The sequence below is a fragment of the Hydra vulgaris genome, chromosome 13 (genome assembly GCF_038396675.1).
Source record: "Hydra vulgaris chromosome 13, alternate assembly HydraT2T_AEP".
NCBI lineage: Eukaryota > Metazoa > Cnidaria > Hydrozoa > Anthoathecata > Hydridae > Hydra > Hydra vulgaris.
This window is the reverse complement of record NC_088932.1, coordinates 24649605-24672500: the sequence shown is the minus strand read 5'-3', so window position 1 is coordinate 24672500 and position 22896 is coordinate 24649605. Positions and strand designations below refer to the sequence as shown.

Below are 22896 nucleotides of genomic sequence, written 5' to 3'. Positions count from 1 at the left end.
GTGCATTAGATAGCAAAGATAATAACTCATTTTGATGAAAAGAAGCAAGTCCAAATGTTGCCATATAAGCAACCTTGTTGAAGCCACATTGAAACAACTTAGCAATATTGCTATTTGAAAATATTTTACTAAATAATTTTCCAGAATCAGTTAAAAGATTCATAGAATATTTAGAATACACAATTATAGATACCCTACGAGTTTCTGTTTTTTAAGAAAAAATAAATTTCTGTTGACCAGCCTTGTTCATCTAATAAGCTGACATCAATAATTATTTTCAGTTTACTTGTATATTTTGATCTGGTGATACGCATTTTGATCTGGTGATTTGTGACTTTTTATTATTATTTTTTATTATTATTTGTAAGTTAAACAAAGACTGTGAAATCATGGCTTATAAAGTTTTTAACTTTTGGTTTTTGATACCTGAATTTAAAATGGGACGTCGTAAGCGTTTAATGAATGAAGTATTAGCAGTAATCAAAGCATGTAACGATACAGACTTATCTCATCGGGAAATTACAAAGAAAATTAAAAGATCTACAAAAGTGGTTAATAATTACTTCAAGACTGGCGTTTATTATGGAGCTTATAAGGAAAGTGGTGGCAAACGTAAAATTGATAATTGTACTAAACGAGTTACTGTACGTCATGCTGCTGCTCAGCACATGACTACATCTCAAATTCGTTTTGATTTACAATTACCTGTAACTGTTCAACATGTGAGACAAATCTTACATGAAGATCCAAACACAGTTCGGAAAAGCGTAAACCAAGACCAAAACTTACTGTTGGTCATAAAGAAGTTAGATTACAATTTGCAAAAGAACACATGCCTTTGCAGGAAGAGTGGCATCAAGTTCTCTTTAGTGATGAAAAAAAGTTCAATCTAGATGGTCCTGATGGCTATCAATATTACTAGCACAATCTTCGAATAGAAAAAGAAACTCGAATGAGTTGTAACTTTGGTGGTGAAACTGTTATGGTTTGGGGAGCTTTTTTCTTTGCTGGAAAACAACTACTGGTATGGATTTCAACAAAAATGAATTCACAGGCCTACATTGACTTATTAGAAACTAGTTTGCTTGAAAATGGTGAAGAATCGATGGGTGAAAGTTTCACTTTTTAACAAAACAATGCTGCTAACCATAACTCAAAGCTTACAAAAGCTTGGTTTAGAGAGAAAAATACTCACATAATGGAATGGCCCACATACAGTCCTGGTCATAATCCAATTGAAAATCTATGGGGAATACTTTCTAGAAAGGTTTATGAAAATGGTAAGCAATACTAATCTGCATTGGAGCTGAAAACTTGTATTAGAGAAGCTTGGAATGAAATATCTATAGAAACTATCCAAAATCTTGTGACAAGTATGTCAAGTCGCATATTTGAAGTCATTAAAAATTCAGGAAGCAATACTAAATATTAAATGAGTGTAAAATAAAATATTTTTTGTATTTTCTTGTATATAACGTAAATGAGGCCTATTCTATTTTCTCCACAAATTGAAGACTTTTAATTTTTTTTCCACTTGTAATTAATTAAACATACCAATTTATAAACTTTTTAATTGTAGTAGAAGATAATAAGAAATAGGGTAGATTTAATAATTGTTTCATTGCCATTTTTGTTAAATTAGAACCAAAAATAAAGGTGAGGCTAATTTTATTTTCTCCGCTGTATAGTCAGTATTTTGACTATAGTCAGGGTTTTCATGCAATATCTATGATTGAGTCATGAGTTGATTAATTGAAAACATGCATAAATTACCTAAAAACACCCTTAAAGTCCTAAAACTCATTGATTATGTAATTGGACATATGGTTAATATAAATTTATTAAAAGTAATAATAAAAACCTCAATTTTATTTTTGTGCTCTATAAAAAAACATTCTTTTGTTTCCTTATTGCCTCCTATAAAATTTATAGAAAAGTCATATGATTGATGATGAAACAAATAAAACAAAAACAAATACAGGTATTTGTACCTTAAAATGTAGGTGATTTTTTGAATAGCATAGAAAAATTTTGTTACAATAGCTGAAATCTAATCTTCAGAATATGAACATACCCTAAAGTCATTTAAATTCCCTTGGGGTACTTGTTGCACTTACATTCTTTAATTAATCAACAACAGGTCCACAAAAAATAAGGCCTATTTTACCATGTGAACCTTAAAATGTAGATTTTATTTTATGGCAATAACTTTGGAACAACTTTTTATTTCTGTTGAAATTTTGTGTAACAATTTCTTAATTGTTTTATGTTAAATTCAAGTAAATAGATTGTATAAATGACTTTCAGATACTTCATAATGTAGGTTTTTCAATTGTATTTCATAATGTAGGTTTTTTGTACCTTTAAATGTAGGTAAGATTTTTTAAAGAACTAAGAAGTTATTTTTTAAATCATTCATAATACTTTTTAATTTTGTTTTTACAGTTAAAGTATATTAAAATGAGACCAAAGTTCAATCTTAGGTTAAGACCAAAGTTCAATCTTAGGTTAAGACCAAAGTTCAATTTTAGGTTAAAACCTAAAACAAAATATCAAACAGTTTCTTACACAGACGAAATAGAAATGAACGAAAACATTTCAGCAAATGCTGTGTATTGTAAAAAAAACAACTGTCTAGGAAATCTGTTAAACAAGGTGGTTGTAATGTTAATCCTAGAACTATAAATCGCATTTTAGATGGTGCTAAAATTGGTGAAAATAAAAACCATTCTTCAATTTTGACAAAGGATCAGGAGAATGTAGTAGTATTGTATGCAAAAAATAAAAACAGATGTCTACAAGGTATTACGAAAAAAGAACTGCCCACAGTCATTTTAAGTATAGTAAAGTATTGTATGCATGCTAATAAAAACCTGAAAAACCATCATTTATACTGCAAGCTTTCACCTAATGCAGAAAAAGCAATACTCACAAATAAACTATTGCGTTCTTTCTGGTCAAGTTTCATGACAAAGCAAAACTCAAAAGAGACAAGGGAGAGTTTCTATGAACCATGCCTTAATTGCACAAGGGAAATGGGTGAAAGTCATTTAAATGAACTAGCCGGACTTAAAATTACAGATATAATGAAGAACAGTGAAAAAACATCAGGAGTGTGGTACAGTATAATAGATACTTAAGGCATGTTTAATCATAATGGAACTCCACAGTTGCTACCAAATGATCCAGAAATACAGAGATTATATTACTATTCACCCACTTGTGTCTTGTGGTGGGGGTTTAGTTATTTCCAATGTGACATTATCATGAAAAGGAATAACTAGAAAAATGGCACCAAAATCCACTGTGGAAAAGATTCCAAATTTGCTTATATCAACTACAGAACATGGAGTACAAGATCACAATTCTCTACTCGATTTCTAAAAATTCTTTGATAGCAAGTCAATAGAGAAAAATGTAGAGAGACCTGTGGTTGTACTAACAGATGGTCAAATTCTTCTTTTACTTGGTTCACCAGATGCAATAGGTGTAACACAAATGTTGGATCAAGTAAATTATAGTTTACACCATCATTATCGCCAACATAAATGTATACTATTTTCTAAATACTGTTTCATAAATGTATAAAATTTCTAAAAAGAGTAGAATTTCTACCTTAGGGTAGGATATGTTATATACCCTTAGTAAGGTATTAGTTTCTACCTTTTAAGGTAGAAAATTATATTAAAAACAATGATTTGTCCAACAGTTTTCTACCTTAAAGGTATAATTTTCTACTTTAAAAGGTAGAAAATTATATGCAGTATGATGACAATTGATCGTTCTGGGTTTATGGAAATATTAGAAGAGATTTGGTCATCATGGATAACAAAAGAATCTTTAATCAAAGCAGCTAAAGTGGTTGGTATTGCAGAGTCAGGTCCAAATATTAACTGGATGCAAAATGATAAATTTGAACAAGCAGCAAGATGTATAGCAACTATTCAGTCTTCTCAGCCCTCAAAACAATGCTCTGTACAATTGTTTCATCCCCTTACGATGTTAGAACAGGTTCTAGTGAATATTACAGAAAAAAACTTGAAAATGCATATAGAGTTATCCATGATCTTACTGAATCTCCATTACCTCTTGAAGATGTTTAGGATTTGCTACCATATTTAAAGGTTACCCCAAAAGACACCTCTAAAAAAACCATAAAAGTAACTCAACAACATGGATCAATGGAGGGGGAAAAGGTCTTAGAAGCAGTAACTGAAAAAGAAAACGAGAAAAAGAAAAAAGATGAGAAGAAGCAGGTGAATAAAAATAATTGTGCAATATTAAAAGAACAACTTATCAAATGCAAAGATCAATGTCAAGGAAGGCACTGTGCATCTGAATACAAGCAGTGCCCTATTTCCAATGATGTTTTAAAGTCAGTTTGTAGCAAGCAATCCTACAAAGTTGATGGGATTAAACCAAAAATGATAGAAACCTCTGAATTGATCATCAATATCAACTCTTGACATTTGTTATGAACATGTTATTTCTTTTTCTGATTAAAGTTGTGTTTTGTTTTTAATTTAAAATTTATTTGTTATTTGATAAATAAGTCATAAAATTTAAACTGACAATGAAGATAGTATCTTAGAGGTTTTGAAAAACCAATGTGTACCTTAAAATGTCTAGTGGTTTTGATCATAACTAGAGCTATAATTGTAGTCCTTGTACTACTGATCATTTCTATAATTATATAATTGTCTTTATAAATTAATTCTTTGTTTTAAATCTGAATTTAATGTTTTAAGTGCAAATATGTGTTCAAATTTTTAGGAAGAATACAGAATATCATCAGTTGTCAGACTTAACATTGAACAGACTGTTTTAAATCATATTCTTTTATGCCTTGGTTACTTCCTTGTATAATATAAACCTTATTCCAATTGATTTGAAATTATAAGAAGCCAAAAGTCAATTACCAGGATTTTAAGGTTCATATACATTTTAAGGTACAAATACTTGTAATATTCATTCAAAAAAAAAAAAAAAAAGATTGATTTATAAAAAAAAAAATCCTACTATGACGTCATATACTAAAACTCTTTGGAATTAAACGTGCTTGAATAAATTATAAAATCTGTAGATTGTGGCATATACTTTAAAGATTTAAAGCAACTGGGTAACATGGAAACGGTGATCTTCAAGTAAAACAACAAAAAAAAGTTTTTTTTTTTTTGTATATGTTTACTATTTTGTTTTACTCAAAAAAATTCAGCCACATTTTTTTTAATCATTCTCTTTAATATGAATACAACTTGTCTTGGCACTTTGGGATCCTTTTAACAACAGCAATAACAAAAAATAATGCACCTGAGCATTTCTAGGTAAATCTTGAAACTTTGTAGGGAGCTGCATCCATTCATTCCAGCTATAAAAATAAAATTTAAAAAATATATTTAAACAACAAAAACACACTCAGATATTTTTAATATTGTGCTGTACTATTTGGATTTAAAATGATAAACTTTTTCAAGAGAAATTATAATACATTAATGTAATAATTTAAGTATAATTAAATGTTATTGTTTATGTAATTTAATGCAACAAATAATTACATGTGATTGTTTATATAATAACGCAACAAATAACTACATGTAATTGCTTGTGTAATGCAACAAATATGTCAAAACAATAATGTCCTTCACAAAAATACACAAAAATTGCAGTTCTTGCAATTAAATCTTACATTTTACATAACCCATCACAAAAACTGTTGAAAAATTGAGAAGTCATTGATATTGCATTTAGTTGAAAAGTTCATGATATTACATTTAGTTGAAAAAATTAATGGATATGAACTTTATATATGATATTTTTAAAACCAAACACTTTATTTGTTGCAATAAATAAAGTGCTCGATTTTAAAAATAAATTATTAATTAATAAATTAATAAATAATTTGTAAAATGATTGTAACACACATACTGTGCCACCTCCAATCATGTTACAAATCAAACTTAAATAAATTATATCAATTTCACCAATTTCAAATTAACAGAAATGTTACTTTTTTATTTTATTTGTATAATTGCGTTTTGAAAATTTTTCTTTAGAACACCCCTAATGTATAATATATAAATATAAACATAAAACATCAGGTTGACAAAGTATGTATTAATTAATTTTGTTAAAGATTGTTTCGAATAGTTATAAAGAGATATTTCAACTCCTAATTGTTGGATCTATTTTTCAATCTGAGACGTTAGAAGTCATTTACTGCAAAGATAAACTAATTTTTAGTTTGATTTTGAATTTGTTACATTAGGCAGGTTTTTCAATTTGTTAAAATTAGGTTGGCTCCTTTTCATCTGCGCAAACACATTTTGATTAGTTTTGACATACCTATCAGCATCTCTATTCTAATAATATACCCAAATTTTGAATGTCAAAATATTGTATCTATAAAGATTCCTCTTTTATAAAAATTATCTTCTGATTTTAGCAACTTTACATTATCCCAATCGATATTATCTTCACAAGTTTTGCAACAAAATTTTGATAAAAACCAGAATGAAACGGCACCAGTATTCAATATTTTGTAGAAAATGGATAGACTCAGGATTGGCTGAACATTGCCAACATTGTATAACTATTTGAAACAATTTTTAACAGAATAAATTAATACATACTTCATCAACCTGATGTTTTTTGTTTATGTTAATAATTATAGACAATGTATAATATAATAGTGTAATCTGTTTAGATAATGAAAAATTAAAACAAAATTATGTAAATTGTAATTTAGAAATTAGGATGCGATTTTTTTTAATATTTAATTATTGTAAGGGTTTTTATTTATTTAAAAAAAAAAAATTTAATTCGCCTCACTACGATCAAGGAGGCTATTAAATTTTTATTTTTATTTTTTATTTATTTGCATTTTTTTATTTTATTTGAATGATAAAGTAATAAAAGCTGTATAAAATAAACACTACCCCCCCTCAACCAAAAATAAAAAAAATACTTTACTTACTTCCACCTTGTGGTAAAAGCTTTATAAGATGTCTTTATAGGAGTAAACAACTGTCTTCCATCTTGAAATACAGTTACAGTAACACAAAGATCTGGGCATGAACTAAATAATATTTATAAAAGTCTGTTAGTAGTTTAAATAATTGATTTATGCTGAAAATGTGGTGAAAAAACTTTACGTTTGATGTAGTCCAGTAAACTTCAGTTGAGGATCATCTAATAGTTGGCGATAATTTTCAAGATCTTTTTTCCCTTCTAAAGTTCCTCTATATTTTAAAAATTGAAATTAAAAAATTCTTTAAGTTATGACTTTATAAGAAAAAGTTTCTTAAAAGTTACTTACATTTTAAGTTGTAAAAAAGCATCCACATCACTGCTATTTACATAAAAAAATTTATCTTTAACCTCACCAATGTCTCGTGAAACCATTATTAATTACTTCATAATTTATAATTTGAATAATTTTGGCTATGTATTACTATTTTATTTATTAAAGTTTTTATAAAAACATAAAAATACTATTTTAACGCTTTCAAGTTTACAAATTTTACACATAAAAATTTATTTCTTTAAAAATAAATAGTTAAAAAGTTTAAAAAAATTAAGTAAGCAATAAAACTATTATTTCAGTTCTTGAATAAAAACTTTAATTTTCATCAGACTCTTCTAAATCAAATGCTTCCATAAATGCCATCGCAACTTTTTCAGCTAAATCCTTCCTTTCGTTTCCTTTCAATACCTTTGCAGCCTCTAAAACATAAAAGTAAAATATAAGTAAAATAAAATATAATAGTAAAATAAAAGTTGGTTCTTTATAATAATAATAATAAAAACAAAAATATCTAAAAATTAAAAAATGCATTGAATAAACTTAATCTAAAAATTAAAAAATGCATTGAATAAACTTAATCTAAAAATTAAAAAATGCATTGAATAAACTTAATCTAAAAAATAAAAAATGCATTGAATAAACTTAATCTAAAAATTAAAAAATGCATTGAATAAACTTAATCTAAAAATTAAAAAATGCATTGAATAAACTTAATCTAAAAATTAAAAAATGCATTGAATAAACTTAATCTAAAAATTAAAAAATGCATTGAATAAACTTAATCTAAAAATTAAAAAATGCATTGAATAAACTTAATCTAAAAATAAAAAAAGTAAAATAAAAAATTAAAATAAAAGTTGCTGCTTAATCAAAATAAAAAATCTAAAAATGAAAAAAATTTATTAATTAGCATAATTATAAAATTAAAAAAAAATGTCAAATATAAGATATAAGTTATATATGAATATTTTCACTAGTAACATATATGAATGGTCTTCCTAGTGACAGTAGTTTTCAAACATTTTATTGTTATTGGAAATATCAAGGTTAATTATAAATTTATCTGTTACCATGTAAATAATGATTAGAACTGTTGTCATGTTAATCATGACAATGACCTTTAAAACTGCAATTAATCATTATATCAACAAGGTCAACATAATAGTAAGAATATTTATTATATAAACAAAAAATTTAAAATCTAAAACCTTTCATTTCACTAAACTTGCTAAATATTTCTTCAAATGAATCTCCATCTGGAATGTCTTCTGATGTATCTTGTGTACGCAACTTCTGATCTTCTAAATAATTTCGAGCAGGTTTTAATTGAATAAAATATTATAATCACATAAATTGCAGAACAATATGTCATACTATCAAAATTGTAAAACCAATTGCAGAGCAGTTTAAGCAATGCATAATGTAAACCAAATTACAGAAAAAAAATGATAAAAAAAGCAAAGTATTTTCTTCAAATAATATGTAATAATAACTTTAAATAATATGTAAATGTACCACTTTGCTTTGTAACATGATTCTTCCAAACATGTGAACTAAGTGCTTCAACTATACGGTCTATACCAAATTTTTCTTTAAAATCTAAAGACATTCAAGTTTTAAGGATTTGTAATAACATATGAAGTTTAAAATTGAAAATATAGTTGAAAAAAAACTTTTTCATTTTTATTTTTCCATTTAAAAAAGTACTTTTCACTTTTTCAGCATGGATTCAAGTAAACTTTTTGTTCAATTTTAAAGTTTAAAGTTAAAAAACATACTTTTATTTTAATTTTAAAGTATAAAGTTAAGAAAACATGCTTTTATGTTTAATTTTAAAGTATAAAGTTAAAAAACATGCTTTCTTGTTTAATTTTAAAGTATAAAGTTTAAAAACATGCTTTTATGTTTTTTATGTTTTTATGTTTAATTATAAAGTTTCAATTTAAAACTATTTAAATCTGCATAAGTTAAAAAAAAAACAACTAAATATGCCCAATTATTAAAAAAAATATATATATAATTCAAGAGCAAATTAGTTTCAAATATATTCTTACACTGTTAGGAGAGTTGTAAAACATTTTTTATTAACAAAATCAATCAAGAACAAATGGTGAAAAAACTCTGGTAACACATTTCTCAAAACATTATTGCAAAACTTTAAAATGAACATGGTCATCATTTATTTAAGTCACAAGATATATCAAATGGTGATTTAAACTCGTGAAAAAAAGAAAAAAAAGTGCAAGAAAATTGCAGGACAATTTTATTTGAATGCACATTGTTAAAGATGAAATGTCATTGATAATCAACAAATGCTTCAGGATGTCTTAAAATTTTCCAAATTGAGGAAAGCAAATTAGAAATTTAAATAAACAAAGTTTCCTAAAATAACCTTTTTTTAAATTTGGCTATTTGTAGTTGGACCAAAAAATTACCAACTTATCAAAACTTAATGATTACAAATATGTTAAAGAGTGCTTAATAAAATGTCATTTACCTCTCATTACATTACATGACAATCTGTGTTCTAGCACATAAAAATATTCATGGTAGGCTGATTTTGTAATAGTATGCACCAAATAATGTGAACATTGTATAAGGGTTATTTTCTGAACTGCCCAGAATTTAGATAAGAAAAAAAAAAAAAAAAAGTTATTGAAAAGTACTAACCATTAATTATTTACCAAAAAAAAAATTAAAAACTTTGCAAAAATATCCATTTAAAAGTATCATTGAAAAAACAACAAATAGTTTTATTTGTAATGCTGTGTGAGAGCACAAAAAGCTTATGAAAAAAATTAAAGGAGAGTTCAACATTTTATTAAATGCCTGAACAAATAAATTATCTCATTAAAATTTTTTATTTTGATGTATCAATGTATTGAAATTATTATTTTGTTATAACAAATAAACAAATGATAAAGTACATTTTTTAGGAATTTTTTGAATTTTCACATTTATTCCAGTTACACAGCACATTTTTTAACCTTTATATTATAAAACTAAAATACCATTAACATAAGTGTGGTCAGCAATTATATCTTGTGATAAAACTAATTCTAGTTGATTCTCAGTACACCAATTTACAAAGTTTGATTGCTCCAAATCATCTAAAGTTAAAAAAAAAACTATTATTCTTGTATATATATTTTTTAATGATTTTGACTGTACTCATCTATCCAACCATTTTGACTGTACTCATCTATCCAACCATTTTGACTGTACTCATCTATCCAACCATTTTGACTGTACTCATCTATCCAACCATCAAGTTGAAAAGACTCTTTTTTTACAAATGTATGATTTCAAAAGTGATTATAAGTTAAAAATAAGTTAAAAAGATTTTGATGATTATGATATATCTATATGATTATGATATTATGATTTGAAAAATTTTCCTTTTACTGTATTCACTTATCTAACAGGATCACTAAATTGAAAAGAATTTTTTTTATTGAAACTATTACAAAATTTGCAAATTTATAGATTTAAAAAAACTTAAAACTCTTTAATATAACAGTTAAACTTTTTTCCAACAACAATTATAATAAAAGAAAAAAAATTATCATAATAACTGAAGATTGTTTAATGATACCTTCAGATGTTTTTGCATTTTCAAAAACAAGATTTATTTCTGGTTCAATCCGAAGCCAAGAAAATAACTCCTTAAGTTTCTCAATTTGGTTTAGCTAAAATTATGAACTATTTGATAAATAATTGTAGAACTAAATAAAAACTATGAACATAGAAAAAAAAAAATGAATTTTATAACAAATAGTACAAAAAACTGTATTGTGTTTTTATCTTCTTTTTAATATGCTTATATAACCCACACTCAAAACTTAAATGCAATAAATTGTAAATATTCTATTGTGTTCAAGAAGTTACAACAGTGTTTTTATGATTGCCATTAAAATCTTTAATATGTTAAGAGTAATTTCATGTCAAAACAACCAAGCCATGCAACCCTATGTCCTTGGATTTTCTTTATATTTTTACCGTAGTAAGTACATTATAAAATAAGATAAATCCCAAATTTTAAGGTCTAACTTCCAACGGTTCGTGAGTAATGGTTGTTTTAATTTTGGCTACTATTATTGTTTCGGTCATTTTCCGCCATTTTTAAATTTACATTTCTCCTTATAAAACCAAGTCTTTAAACATGTGAGTTCTAAAAATAAGTGACTTAGTTAATCTGAAGGTGAGGAATTTGAATATATAAATAAAAAACTCATTTTATAATTAAAAAGTACCTAAATATCAATTATAAATGTTAAAATAATGGACACCTGCCCCAGTAAAATTTTAAGGTGTGCGGTAAATTTTTTAAGCTTAAAATTTCAAATTAGATCATTGTATGTTAGAAGAACATTGTGTGAAAAAATCATTTCTGCCAAATACATAGTTTAAAAATTAAATGAAAAATATTACAAAAAAAGCAAATATAGTATACTTCACTTATCGTAGTATTCAAAATAAATAAAATTGATGCATACTTGAATTGATATACAATTTTTTATAATATATCCATTAAAAAATTATTGATTTACAAATATATACCTATTAATTTTGTAAAAATCTTTTTTTGAAAGTTCTTACTTGTCTGATATTATTGTTGGTGCAGTTATTAATGTTATTACATTAGTGATAAGTATCCAACGATAATCATCCCTTTTCAGCCATAAAAGCTGTTCAGATGGACCGTGTGGATGCATAAACTTTATTTTTATATTATTATATTCTTCATTTTTTTCTTCGACTACTGCAATCCACCAAAACGAGTCATATGTACATGCGTAATATTTGTACTTCTGCATTAGCTCAAAATTTATTAAACTTAAATTTTGGTTACTTGATTTTTTAGTTATATTAATAGATTTTGGATTTATATCGTTACTAGTTTTTTTTAAATAACATAGATGTTTTCGAAACTGGTATGCAATGGTGAAATCCTCGAGTTCCTGGTATTGTTTTTCCCTTCTCAAATCGTTTATTTTGCGTAGCTCTAACATTAACCTTAGTTTCTTTATCAATTTTAAAGAACTTTATTGTGAGCATTTTTTGAGTGCAAAATTCAAACATTGCATCGATTGTTAGTATTTGATTTTTTTTTGGACGTTGCAAACATTCTCTTGCTATTGTTCGTTTTACTGTACTGCCTATTGCATCGCAAGAAGATTTGCCGTGACTGGTTGCAAAAAATATCCATTCAGCTTCCAATAAAAAATCTTCTGAATGATGGCATAGATTTAGAAAATTTTTATAATTTTTATACTGTCCTCCACAAAACAAACCTTTTTCATTAAATGTTTATAAGTTATATCCCATTTCATTGCATATAAAAGAACTGCATTTTGATGATAAACGCATACGCACACTGAGTTAGCACCTGAGGCTCCAACACTTACACACCACTTAGGACGCAGACTGCAAAATTTAGAAATTCCAAGATTAATCCCTGGATTTATAACTTTAAATTGGCTGTACAATTCTTTCAGGTTACACAATAGCAATCATTTTTGTACTTGTATTCTGTTATTTTTTCCTTTTTCAACACTTACATAATCTTTTTTATCAGACATTGTTTGTGAGTATTCATCATCTTCATAAAAACTTTGAACAATGGAGACAACATTAAGTGGAACACTTTTTCCAATTTTGTCCAATGGGAGTAAAAGTATGCGACTCTCCTGTTTCATACAACGTGCTGTTCGAATAGCATTCACACTAACTTCAAAGTAGTTAGAAGCATAGTCTCTAGACCAAGATTCAGGAGTTAAAGTGAGAATTTTTAATTTATTTTTATAGTCAGAAGCATTTATCTTTTCTTTCATCAATAGTGTCAGTTTATCCAGATCAGATGCTTTATATTGATCAGTTTTTGAATAAGACGCAGTAGAATTATCTATAAAATGCGAATTACTTATTCCATAATGGGCTGCTAAATCTTCACTAATCTTTTTTTATTGATTTTTTATATTTTTTCAGTGCAGATGCAACACGTTGATGTAAAGCAACAGAATGTAAATTAATAGGAGATTCTCCTAAAACTTCCAGGGATAAATTAATATGAGTAAATGGTTGATCTTCTTCTGTCAATATTTCATCTACTTCATTTTCACTAGGGTGTTCTACTGATAAAACTGCCTTTGACTTACAGCTAGCACATAACTTCCACCCAGGTAAAACTAAAGCCAACATTAAAGATATTGTAAATTTACCTAAAAGAAAAAAAGGATATTTAAGATACGTGTTGTATACTTTTACAGATAGTATTCATATATTTGAAATCAAATTACCTTTTATTTTTTTTAATGCACTTTATAAACATCACAACAATTGGCATTTTTCATTTCAAATCTTTTTTTAAAGTAGTGAAAATGGCAATTACAAATGCTGAATAGTTCTTCACAAGCACGCAACTCAGATCTCCATAAAATGTTTTGACGAATATCAGTGTCTAGGTCATATAGTAAAAAAATCTCTTTATTTCTAGAATATGAGGTTTTATGGCATTCTGACATCAAAACTTTACCAATATCACATAAAATCATTTTGATAATGAATTAAAAAATGTTATACTTGCAAATTTAAAAATGCACAAGTACTAATTACATTATTTATATTGGATAAGTTGCAGCATTTAAACTAGATGAATATGTCTGAATTCAGCAATTAAACTTTGATAATTTGGAAAGACAAGGAAACAAGAAAACCAAAAAGGAAATAAAAAAATACATTAAAAAAACTTTCATAACTTAAGAAACTATTCGATTTAGATAGGAATTATCATTTTTCCTAAAATACCATGGCAATATATATACATTTTAGTGATCGGAAAATTTCGGTTTCGGCCGAAATTTTGCTTTTAAACCGAAATTTCGGTTTCGGTTAAAAGCAAATATAATATATTTATATAAATATTAAATATATTAATATACCTATCTAATATATTTATTTTTTTTAATTTATAAAGTTATGCATACTTTATGATTATAAACGCTTATAATCTAATTCTATAATTTATTCTATAAACGTCGTTCATATAAAATGTAAACGTTTTTTTTTCTGTAACAAATTTTGTTGAAAACATTGTAGCGTTTTTATAAAAAATTTAATTTGTTTTAATAAAATTTTGTTGACATTTCAAAAATTATTTTTTTAATTAATTACAAGTTAACATTTTACATTATATTCTTAATTATTAATTTACATCATTTCATTTATAACAACAAATCAACTCTTAATAAAACAAATATCAAAAAAGCATTGTTTAAACACGTTATTTCTTACATTTAAAAAATTTCGGTTGTGCCGAAATTTCGGTTTGAATTTTGGTAAAAGTTTTGCCAAAATTTTGGTTTCGGTTGAGAAATGCCGCAACCGAAATGAACCGAAACCGAAATTTCAGCAAAATTCCAATTTCGGTCGATCACTAATACATTTATAGTACAAAAGTAAAATATTTACAAAACTATGTATTTGGCAGAAATGGTTTTTTCACACAATATTCTTCAAACATACAATGATCTAATTTGAAATTTTAAGCTTAAAAAATTTACCGCACACCTTAAAATTTTACTGGGGCAGGTGTCCATTATTTTATGTCCTTGAGATTAACTAAGTCACTTATTTTTAAAACTCGCATGTTTAAAGACTTGGTTTTATAAGGAGAAATGTAAATTTAAAAATGGTGAAAAATGACCGAAACAATAATAGTAGCCAAAATTAAAACAACCATTACTCACGAACCGTTGGGAGTTAGACCTTAAAATTTGGGATTTATCTTATTTTATAATGTACTAACTACGATAAAAATATAAAGAAAATCCAAGGACTTAGGGTTGCATTTTTATAAAAAATTGGTTGTTTTGACGTGGAATTACTCTTAAGTGATTTTTATACAAATCTAACTGGTAAAAATTATATCTTCTTTATATATATATATATATATATATATATATATATATATATATATATATATATATATATATATATATATATATATATATATATATATATATATATATAAAACATGCAAGTGAGTAAAAATAAGCAAAATGTTTGAAGAACAAAAAATGTTTTAAAATTCAACAATTTCATAGATAGTGAATAAAGTATTTTTCTTAACGCCTCCACACAAGTGTTTTAAATGTCTCCACACAGGTGTTTTAAATGCCTTCACCACACAAGTGTTTTAAATGCCTTCATGTGTGAATTCTATTAAGTATTGCAATATCAATACATAAACTTTACATATAAAAAAAAGATTCAATAATAACAAAAAAAAATTAAATTTTAACAAAAAATTAAATTATAACAAAAAATTAAAAAATTAAATAAAAACAGTAAATACTAAAATATAGAACCATAACATTATAATGAAAACAACAACAGATTTAAAAAAACCTGAGAGCCATTTAAAACAAAGATTACTCCTTCAACACTATTGAACTCGTTATTTGCCAATGAAAGTATGTGTTCTACAGTACAACAACATATGTTCACTTTAGATGAAAAGTATTTGTTTGTGAAATTCCATACATGGTAAGATATATCTGTTAAGCATACCAAATCTTGATCAGCGAGTAAGCCTTAATTATTTAATAAAAAATTAGAAGAGGAAAGTTGGATACTGAAGTGGCAGGACACCGTTTTTATGTGCCTTGTAAAGAACCTTGTAAAAAAAAAAATGTTTGTTACAAATTAAAAATTGGTTCTTTGTATGAACCATTATCAACTGATAATGGTTCATACAAAGAATACCAAGTATAATACAAATACAAAGAAAAAAATTGTGTACTTTCTAACTTAATAGATGTGGGGTAACAGGAATTTGTTTTTTTGGTAAATTTTCAAATTAAACTAAATTATATTAAATTTTGTTATAATTCAATTTAAAATTTAAACTTTAGATTTAAACTTTAGATTTAAACTAAATTATAACATAGTTTAACAAAAATTGTTAAACTATGTCAAAAATTATTATAAACTTTCATTTTAGGACAAAGCGATTTAAGATTGGTATTTTTTATGTTTTAAATATCTTAACAAATATCATATACTCTTATATGAAAATGAAACAAATCATGCAAATATTTTTTCTGATTTTAATAATATTATTATAATTTTATAAAAATTCTTAATTTTTTTTAAGTATGAGGATTATGATACATAATATTTTTTTTATTGATTTCGAATTTGGCTTTTAACTAGACAAGAGGTGTTAATTAGGTTTGAGCTTTTACCAAAAATTTACTGGTAAATCAATAATATTTGTTTTAACAATTTACCGATAAAATTATGTCTGTAAGTTTCAGTAAATAATATTTTTTATTATACTATACTATAAGTTAAACATATCATTTGAAATTCTTATTTATGAATTTATTTTTGTTTTTTTTCTACCTTTGTAAATATTATTTTGCTGTAAAAAGAAGCTAAGATTTACAGCCGCACCTAATAAAGTATTACTTTCATTATCGTTTAAAATTTCATTACAATTTGTTTATCACTGTCAGAAACACACACACCATTCTTATAGGAATGTTATGTGCTTTACTAAAGGGACTCATCCTAAAACACTTATTAATTACACTAGATGAGCACAATTTTTAGAAAAGTCGAAGATATATGAATACTAACATTCATGAAAAACACATGAAAAATAAAAATAAATTGCCAGACAAAATCAATAGCACTAAAATAATTTTGCTTTACCGTCAGCTAAAACTTTTTTTTTGCTTCACCATCAGCTTAAACTTTTGATATATTAACCGGAAAAGAACCAATTAAATAGAAATTGGCAAACATAACACCAACATTTAAAAAGGAGAAAGAAATTTATTGTAAGCAACAATAGACCCATTTCATTAAACTCAAAAAGTATTATATTCGACACATTACATGAATCTATGTCAAAAAATGATCTATTAAATAAACATCAACATGGATTTGTAAAAGGGAAGTCTTGCTAAACAAATTTAATTGAAACTTATGAGCAAAATGTTAGCAAAAAAAGTCTAATGGGCATCTGTTATAATGATTTCATTAAAGTGTTTACACTGAATCACATAAACAATTATTAACTGAATTGATGTTATATGAAATATCCAGTGCAATATGCAACTGATTAGCAATTTTTTAACAAATTGACATCGAAGAGTGATACAAGGCAAGAAAGCATAAAACTGGGAAATAATTACAAGTGGTGTTTCCAAGGATTGGTAATTTCTCCATTCTTATTTATAATACATATTATTGATTTACCAGAGATTTTAAAAAATTCAAACATTTTTGCAGACACAATAAGTTAATCTCAAAAGTAGTTCTAATAACCATCAATTGCTTCAAAATAAAATTTACCAAGTTTTAGCAAGTAAAATTTAATTTATGCTGAGAAATCTAACATTTAACTTTGGAAAAAACAATCATCACTATATCTAAAACTTGCTGACAAAATAATAACAGCCTCTGATAACAAAAAGCTTGGTTTCAGAGTAGAATGTCATCAAATGGAAAAATCACATAACAAATTTTACATCAAAAGCTTATTCAAACCTAAACATTATTAAAAAAATGTTTTAGATACTGTATGTAACATTTTAAAGACCTTATTATGAATTACCAATACAAGCATGGTGTTTTTACATTAAGAATGATGTGAATGCACTTGAAAAAGGTCAATGTTATGCCAATGGGTACCCAAAATTTTTTTTTTTTTTCAACAACTTCCCTTCCAACAAGGCTACAAGCAACCACTATTAGAGTCAAAAGATGGAAGAGAAAATAAGAAGTTTATAAAGCAAAATAACGATTGACAGACAACTTAAAAGATTGCAAATTAAATGAATCAGGAAAGCAAGATGAAGGAAGCAAATGATGAACTCTTATTCATCTAGCTTTTTTCCAAAGAACTGATGTTCAAGGAAAAAAATAGATAAAAAAGAGTTTTTGGAGCACTTAAGAATCGTCACAGAAAAAGAGGGAGACAAGTAACATGAATGGCGAGTAACATGAGAATGAATTTTAGTAGATGACACAAAAGAGATGCAACCTTGGCAGGTGCTAATTTTGCAATGGATTTAATGCATGGTTTCCAATAAAGATCGGAAGTAAAAGTTAAAAGTCCCAGACGATGAAGGGTAGATGACTTGTCGAGTATATCACCATTCATAAATAGAGAAAGATCTAAATTATTGCGGTAACAATTGGCTGAAAAAAATTGAGTTTTATCTGATTGAAGTTCACCAGACACTGTGAGGCCCATGCTGTAGCAGAAGTGAGATCCTTTTCAAGCTCAAATGCCCCTTCAAGCATTCAGAGAGTGTTAGCTTCTTATCAAGAGAAGAATAAATTACAGTATCATCAGCGAACAATGCCAACATAGATGTGAGAACATCTGGAAGATCATTAGTGTAAATAAAAAAGAGTGGAGGCCAAGGATAGAACCTTGAGGAACCCCTGAAGGACAGGATATAAAGAAGAGTGCTGTACATTGAGGACAACTTTAATATTATGATTGGTAAGGAAGGATTCAATAATCTTAAAGATACTACCAGATACATTGTAAGAAGATAGCTTATAGAGAAAACCAGCATGTCAAACTTTATCAAAAACTTTGGAAATTTCAATAGTGATATCCTTAACCTTTCCACATCTATTTAATGCATTATAAAACCTATCAGTTATTACTGTTAGTAAATCAGCTGTAGAATGAAAAGATCAAAATCCATATTGATGATCAGAAAGTAAGTTATTAGATTCGAGATGAGAGATTAAGTGCTCGTTAATTAACTAAAAAACCTTGCTTATGATAGTAAAAAAGCTAATGGGATGGTAGTCAGATTAGCCAGATTGCTCTCCAGAACTTTCGAAAATAGGGATAAAAGATGCCACTTTCTAGCTTGCTAGAAAACAAGACTCTGATTTCATGACCTGAAAATAGCGGGCTTTGGCGTTAGACAAAACCATTTTACAATGGTTTCTAGTAAAAGTAAACAGATGTCTGTTTTCTGGAGAATTGTTTTGCTGATCGATATGGAAGTAACAGTTTTGATTGGAAATTGCATCAGCACAATGTGAAGAAAACCATGGAGAAGAGTGAGGCTTGACCTGGAATCGTCGAAAGGGAATACAAGATTCCGTGCCAGCCTGAATCCACAAAGTTATGTAAGAAGCACATTTATCGACAGGAAGACAAAAGATTTCTACCCAAGGGCAATCACAAAGAAAATCACAGAAAGAATCCCAGTCAGCTTTAAGGTAGTTGTAAGAGGTACAATGATAGAGGGATTCAGATGATGAAGAAGAATGAGATAATAGTTTTTGAGAAATCAAACTGTGATCAGAAGCACCTAAGGGTGAATGTGGAGAAACTGAGCACCAACTAGGATTAGAAACAAGACATAAGTCGAGTAGAGAAGATAAATGGTTTGGGTTGTCTGGAAAGTGAGTTAGAAAGTTGACTATTTGAGTGAGGGATTGAAAAAGGCAAAAGCTATGGGCTTTAATGCCTGCAGAGTCACTGACACTAAAGCCAAGTCATTCAGTATGATAAGCATTAAAGTCAACAACAATAATGGCTGATGGATAAAGAAAGCGGCCTTGATCAATTTGATCAGAAATAACATCAAAAAGAGTGCAGTCTTGAGATGAAGGAGAGCGATATAGAACAAAGAGAAAGGTGATAGAGTGAAGTAGTGCTAAACAAAAGCACATAAAATAATTTGTAGACTCAATCTAGTTTCACAACAAATGGGTGAATTCTTATGAATGTAAATGCCCAGGCCAAGCATTTGACTATTAGAGTCTTTAAGAATTGAAGGATAACCATCAACACTAAGATCATAAGATGAGACAACCGAACTCAAGAGCAAGTAGATCTGGTGAACTTTGCAAAAGATATGACTCAACAGAAGAAAAGTTACTTTGAAGACCATGAATATTAGTGAATGATAAATTTAGAGAATTTGGTGATGATGATGGTTTTTTGTGTTTTATAATTTTTGGTACTCTAGTCATTTTTAAATTTGTTAAAAAAACTTGACTCAAAGCACAGTTAGCACTCATTACACTATTTAATAGTCTAAGCAATTGCCTTGTTACTATTAATAAACCCTAAGCCGTAATAAAGGGCTCCAAATGTGGCCTCGACAATGCACACCAAAAGTACGAACAGGGACACCATCCATGTGCAACACGGTACTGGTAGTACTTTGATACCTTGTAGCAATTGATAGAATCAGGCTTCTCTGAAAGGTACCACAGAGTTCAGGAAACCTGACTATCAGCCGGCCACATAACCATAAAAGTTTTAGAGCTGTACCCTCATTAGGAGACAATGGAATGAGTTGTCTAGTCATAAAAACACAAGAAAAACCCATGTATTGAGTCAAGAACATCCAGTATTCAACATCCTAAACTGGAAACAATGTATTGTGAATACATCTGTGGCAGCCTAATAGATGAAGAAGGGGTGTGAGGCTGGTCAACAGATAAAATTTGTTTACCCATTAAGTATTTGCCTATTAGGTTTTCTACAAGACAGTAGCCGGATGCATTTAAAATCTGCCCAAGATGAGTATTTTTATTGAGACACCATCTCTAGCCTTTACTTAACCAAGAGCCCCAAGGCAGGAGGTGTTTTGAGTTGAAGTTGGCTTCTCCTAGCTTTTGCCTAAAAAAAATGTATTCTACAAGGCAGCAGGACATGAAGCAGGTTGGACTGGGTTACATGTTACCAGTAGTAGGATAACCTGACCTGACAAAAGTTACAAAATTTCTGAAAAACCTGAGCAAAGTTACAAAATTTCAAATTCAAAAGCAAAGTTATGAAACAAGTAAAATACTTGGATAAAGCACATGGGAAAAAAGATGTAAAAGAGGTGTCTGTATCTTGAAAAAAATTTGTTTTAAAAATTTTAAAACTCACATTGATAAATATTTAAAGTTGTATAATTTATAATTTGTATAATATTAAATTTACCAAGAAGAACTTAACAACACATATGCTGTCAAAGTGATATTAATTACCATTAATTTCATTCAAATTTTTTTAATTTATTACAGATTTCTATTATATTATACTAAATTATGGTATAAAAGAGTTCTTTTCATTGATTCAGGTTAAAACTATGAGGATTTTAAAAACATTTTACAAAATTATATAAGCATACTATATAATTACATAAATACTAATTTTTGTTTCAATAAAGAATTTTTAAGATTTGTATAAGATGAAACATAAAATAAACTTTGTTTACAATAAAAAGTTGTAAAATGGTTTTTAAAGAAAAATAAGAAGTTACCTTAATAAGTTCACTCACTTTTAATCACATTAAATGCAGAACAAAGTTGGTTGTCTAATGCAACTATAACACATTGAATTTCATTATTTTTCATTATTGATGATTTTAAATCTAAAATTAAAAAAAAATTAAGTATTGACATTTTGTGACTATTTTTATTTATATTTATTATTATTATATTTTTTAAAGTAAATGCCCGTGGTTCCACGCTTGCATAGTTTGGATGGGTTTTCATAAGGGCCATCTATAAAGTACATACGCATGTGTGGGGGGAGGAGAGAGGGAGTTCTTAAAAGTGTATGAATGTTATAAGGGGAGGGGTGTTAAACACAGTGAGTACATACGGGGTTTGACGATCTCTCCTAAACTTAATCTTTTTATTTTTTTAAAAATATTGAATTTCACATGTGTAACAAATCAGTATCGCATTTTTTTTTCCTGAATTTAGTCACAATTTTTTTTTAAATTTCTTTATAATAATGAGGAGAGAAAAAAGAAATCGAGCAACAATTGTTCCAAATAATATTTTTTATTTTTCGCAATGTAATTTAATTGGAAGTGAGATGAGATGCAAAAAGACATCAAATAAAAGCAAACTTTTTTTGAATTCTTTTTTTAAATTACTGTATGCAAACCGGTTTTTATCATAATGCCTACGTACACGGAGAAGGAGGGGGGAGGATGGGGGTTTCGAAAGCGTATATGTTCGTATGAGGTGGGGGAAGGAGTCCTAAAAAAGTGGTTTTACTGCGTACATACTTTATGGATACCCTCTATTGCTAATTTCTAATTTAAATTACATCATATAAAATTTAAAGGAATTTATTACAGATGCTCTCTCTGCAGATCAGGAGTATTTTCATTGTGACATTACCACTAGGTGGGGTACCATTGAAGAACTATAAAGTTCTTCTAGCTTTACCCACAATTAAATTGGATGTTTTATATTAAAAAGATTTTCTAAAGAGCCCAATTGTCATAAAAACAATATAAAGTTTAGATTATTATGATATTTGCATAATTAATATATTTTAATTATATATGCAAAATAATATAGATATGTACTTGCAATAACTGTTAATAATGAATAAAAAGGTTCTCAACAATAAATCATTTTCAAGGACTTTTTGTATTGGATCTTGAATTATAATGTGATTTTCATAGCAGGATCAAGTATTAACTTTTTTTGAAACTTTAAAATATTTTTGGCATAAAAAAACTATTTTAGCAAGAACACCTTAGAAACTCTTTTTTAAAAATAGAAAAAATAAAATTAAAATAAAA

At 27.2% G+C, this 22896-nt stretch overlaps 2 protein-coding genes across 3 annotated transcripts in view; both read right to left on the bottom strand.

Moving 5' to 3' along the window:
- The window catches only part of LOC100215627 (phosphatidylinositol 3-kinase catalytic subunit type 3), a 77765-nt gene extending 70281 nt beyond the window's left edge, over positions 1-7484 (bottom strand). For both annotated transcript variants that reach the window (XM_065815439.1, XM_065815440.1), the window contains exons 1-4: positions 7316-7484; positions 7152-7238; positions 6974-7075; positions 5311-5368 (exon numbers count right to left, since the gene is read on the bottom strand). In XM_065815439.1, the coding sequence (XP_065671511.1) occupies positions 5311-5368; positions 6974-7075; positions 7152-7238; positions 7316-7401 (333 nt within the window). In that variant the 5' untranslated portion in view covers positions 7402-7484. The remainder of the gene's footprint in view (positions 1-5310; positions 5369-6973; positions 7076-7151; positions 7239-7315) is intronic.
- Positions 7485-7517: 33 nt separating this feature from the next.
- On the bottom strand, positions 7518-21759 carry LOC101234958 (alpha- and gamma-adaptin-binding protein p34). The gene is made up of 7 exons (XM_065815441.1): positions 21631-21759; positions 15713-15897; positions 10899-10992; positions 10315-10413; positions 8819-8902; positions 8512-8604; positions 7518-7722 (listed from the first exon to the last, which is right to left on the bottom strand). The coding sequence occupies exons 1-7, from the start codon at positions 21752-21754 to the stop codon at positions 7619-7621; spliced, it is 783 nt and encodes a 260-aa protein (XP_065671513.1). The 5' UTR covers positions 21755-21759; the 3' UTR covers positions 7518-7618.
- Positions 21760-22896: the final 1137 nt, after the last annotated feature.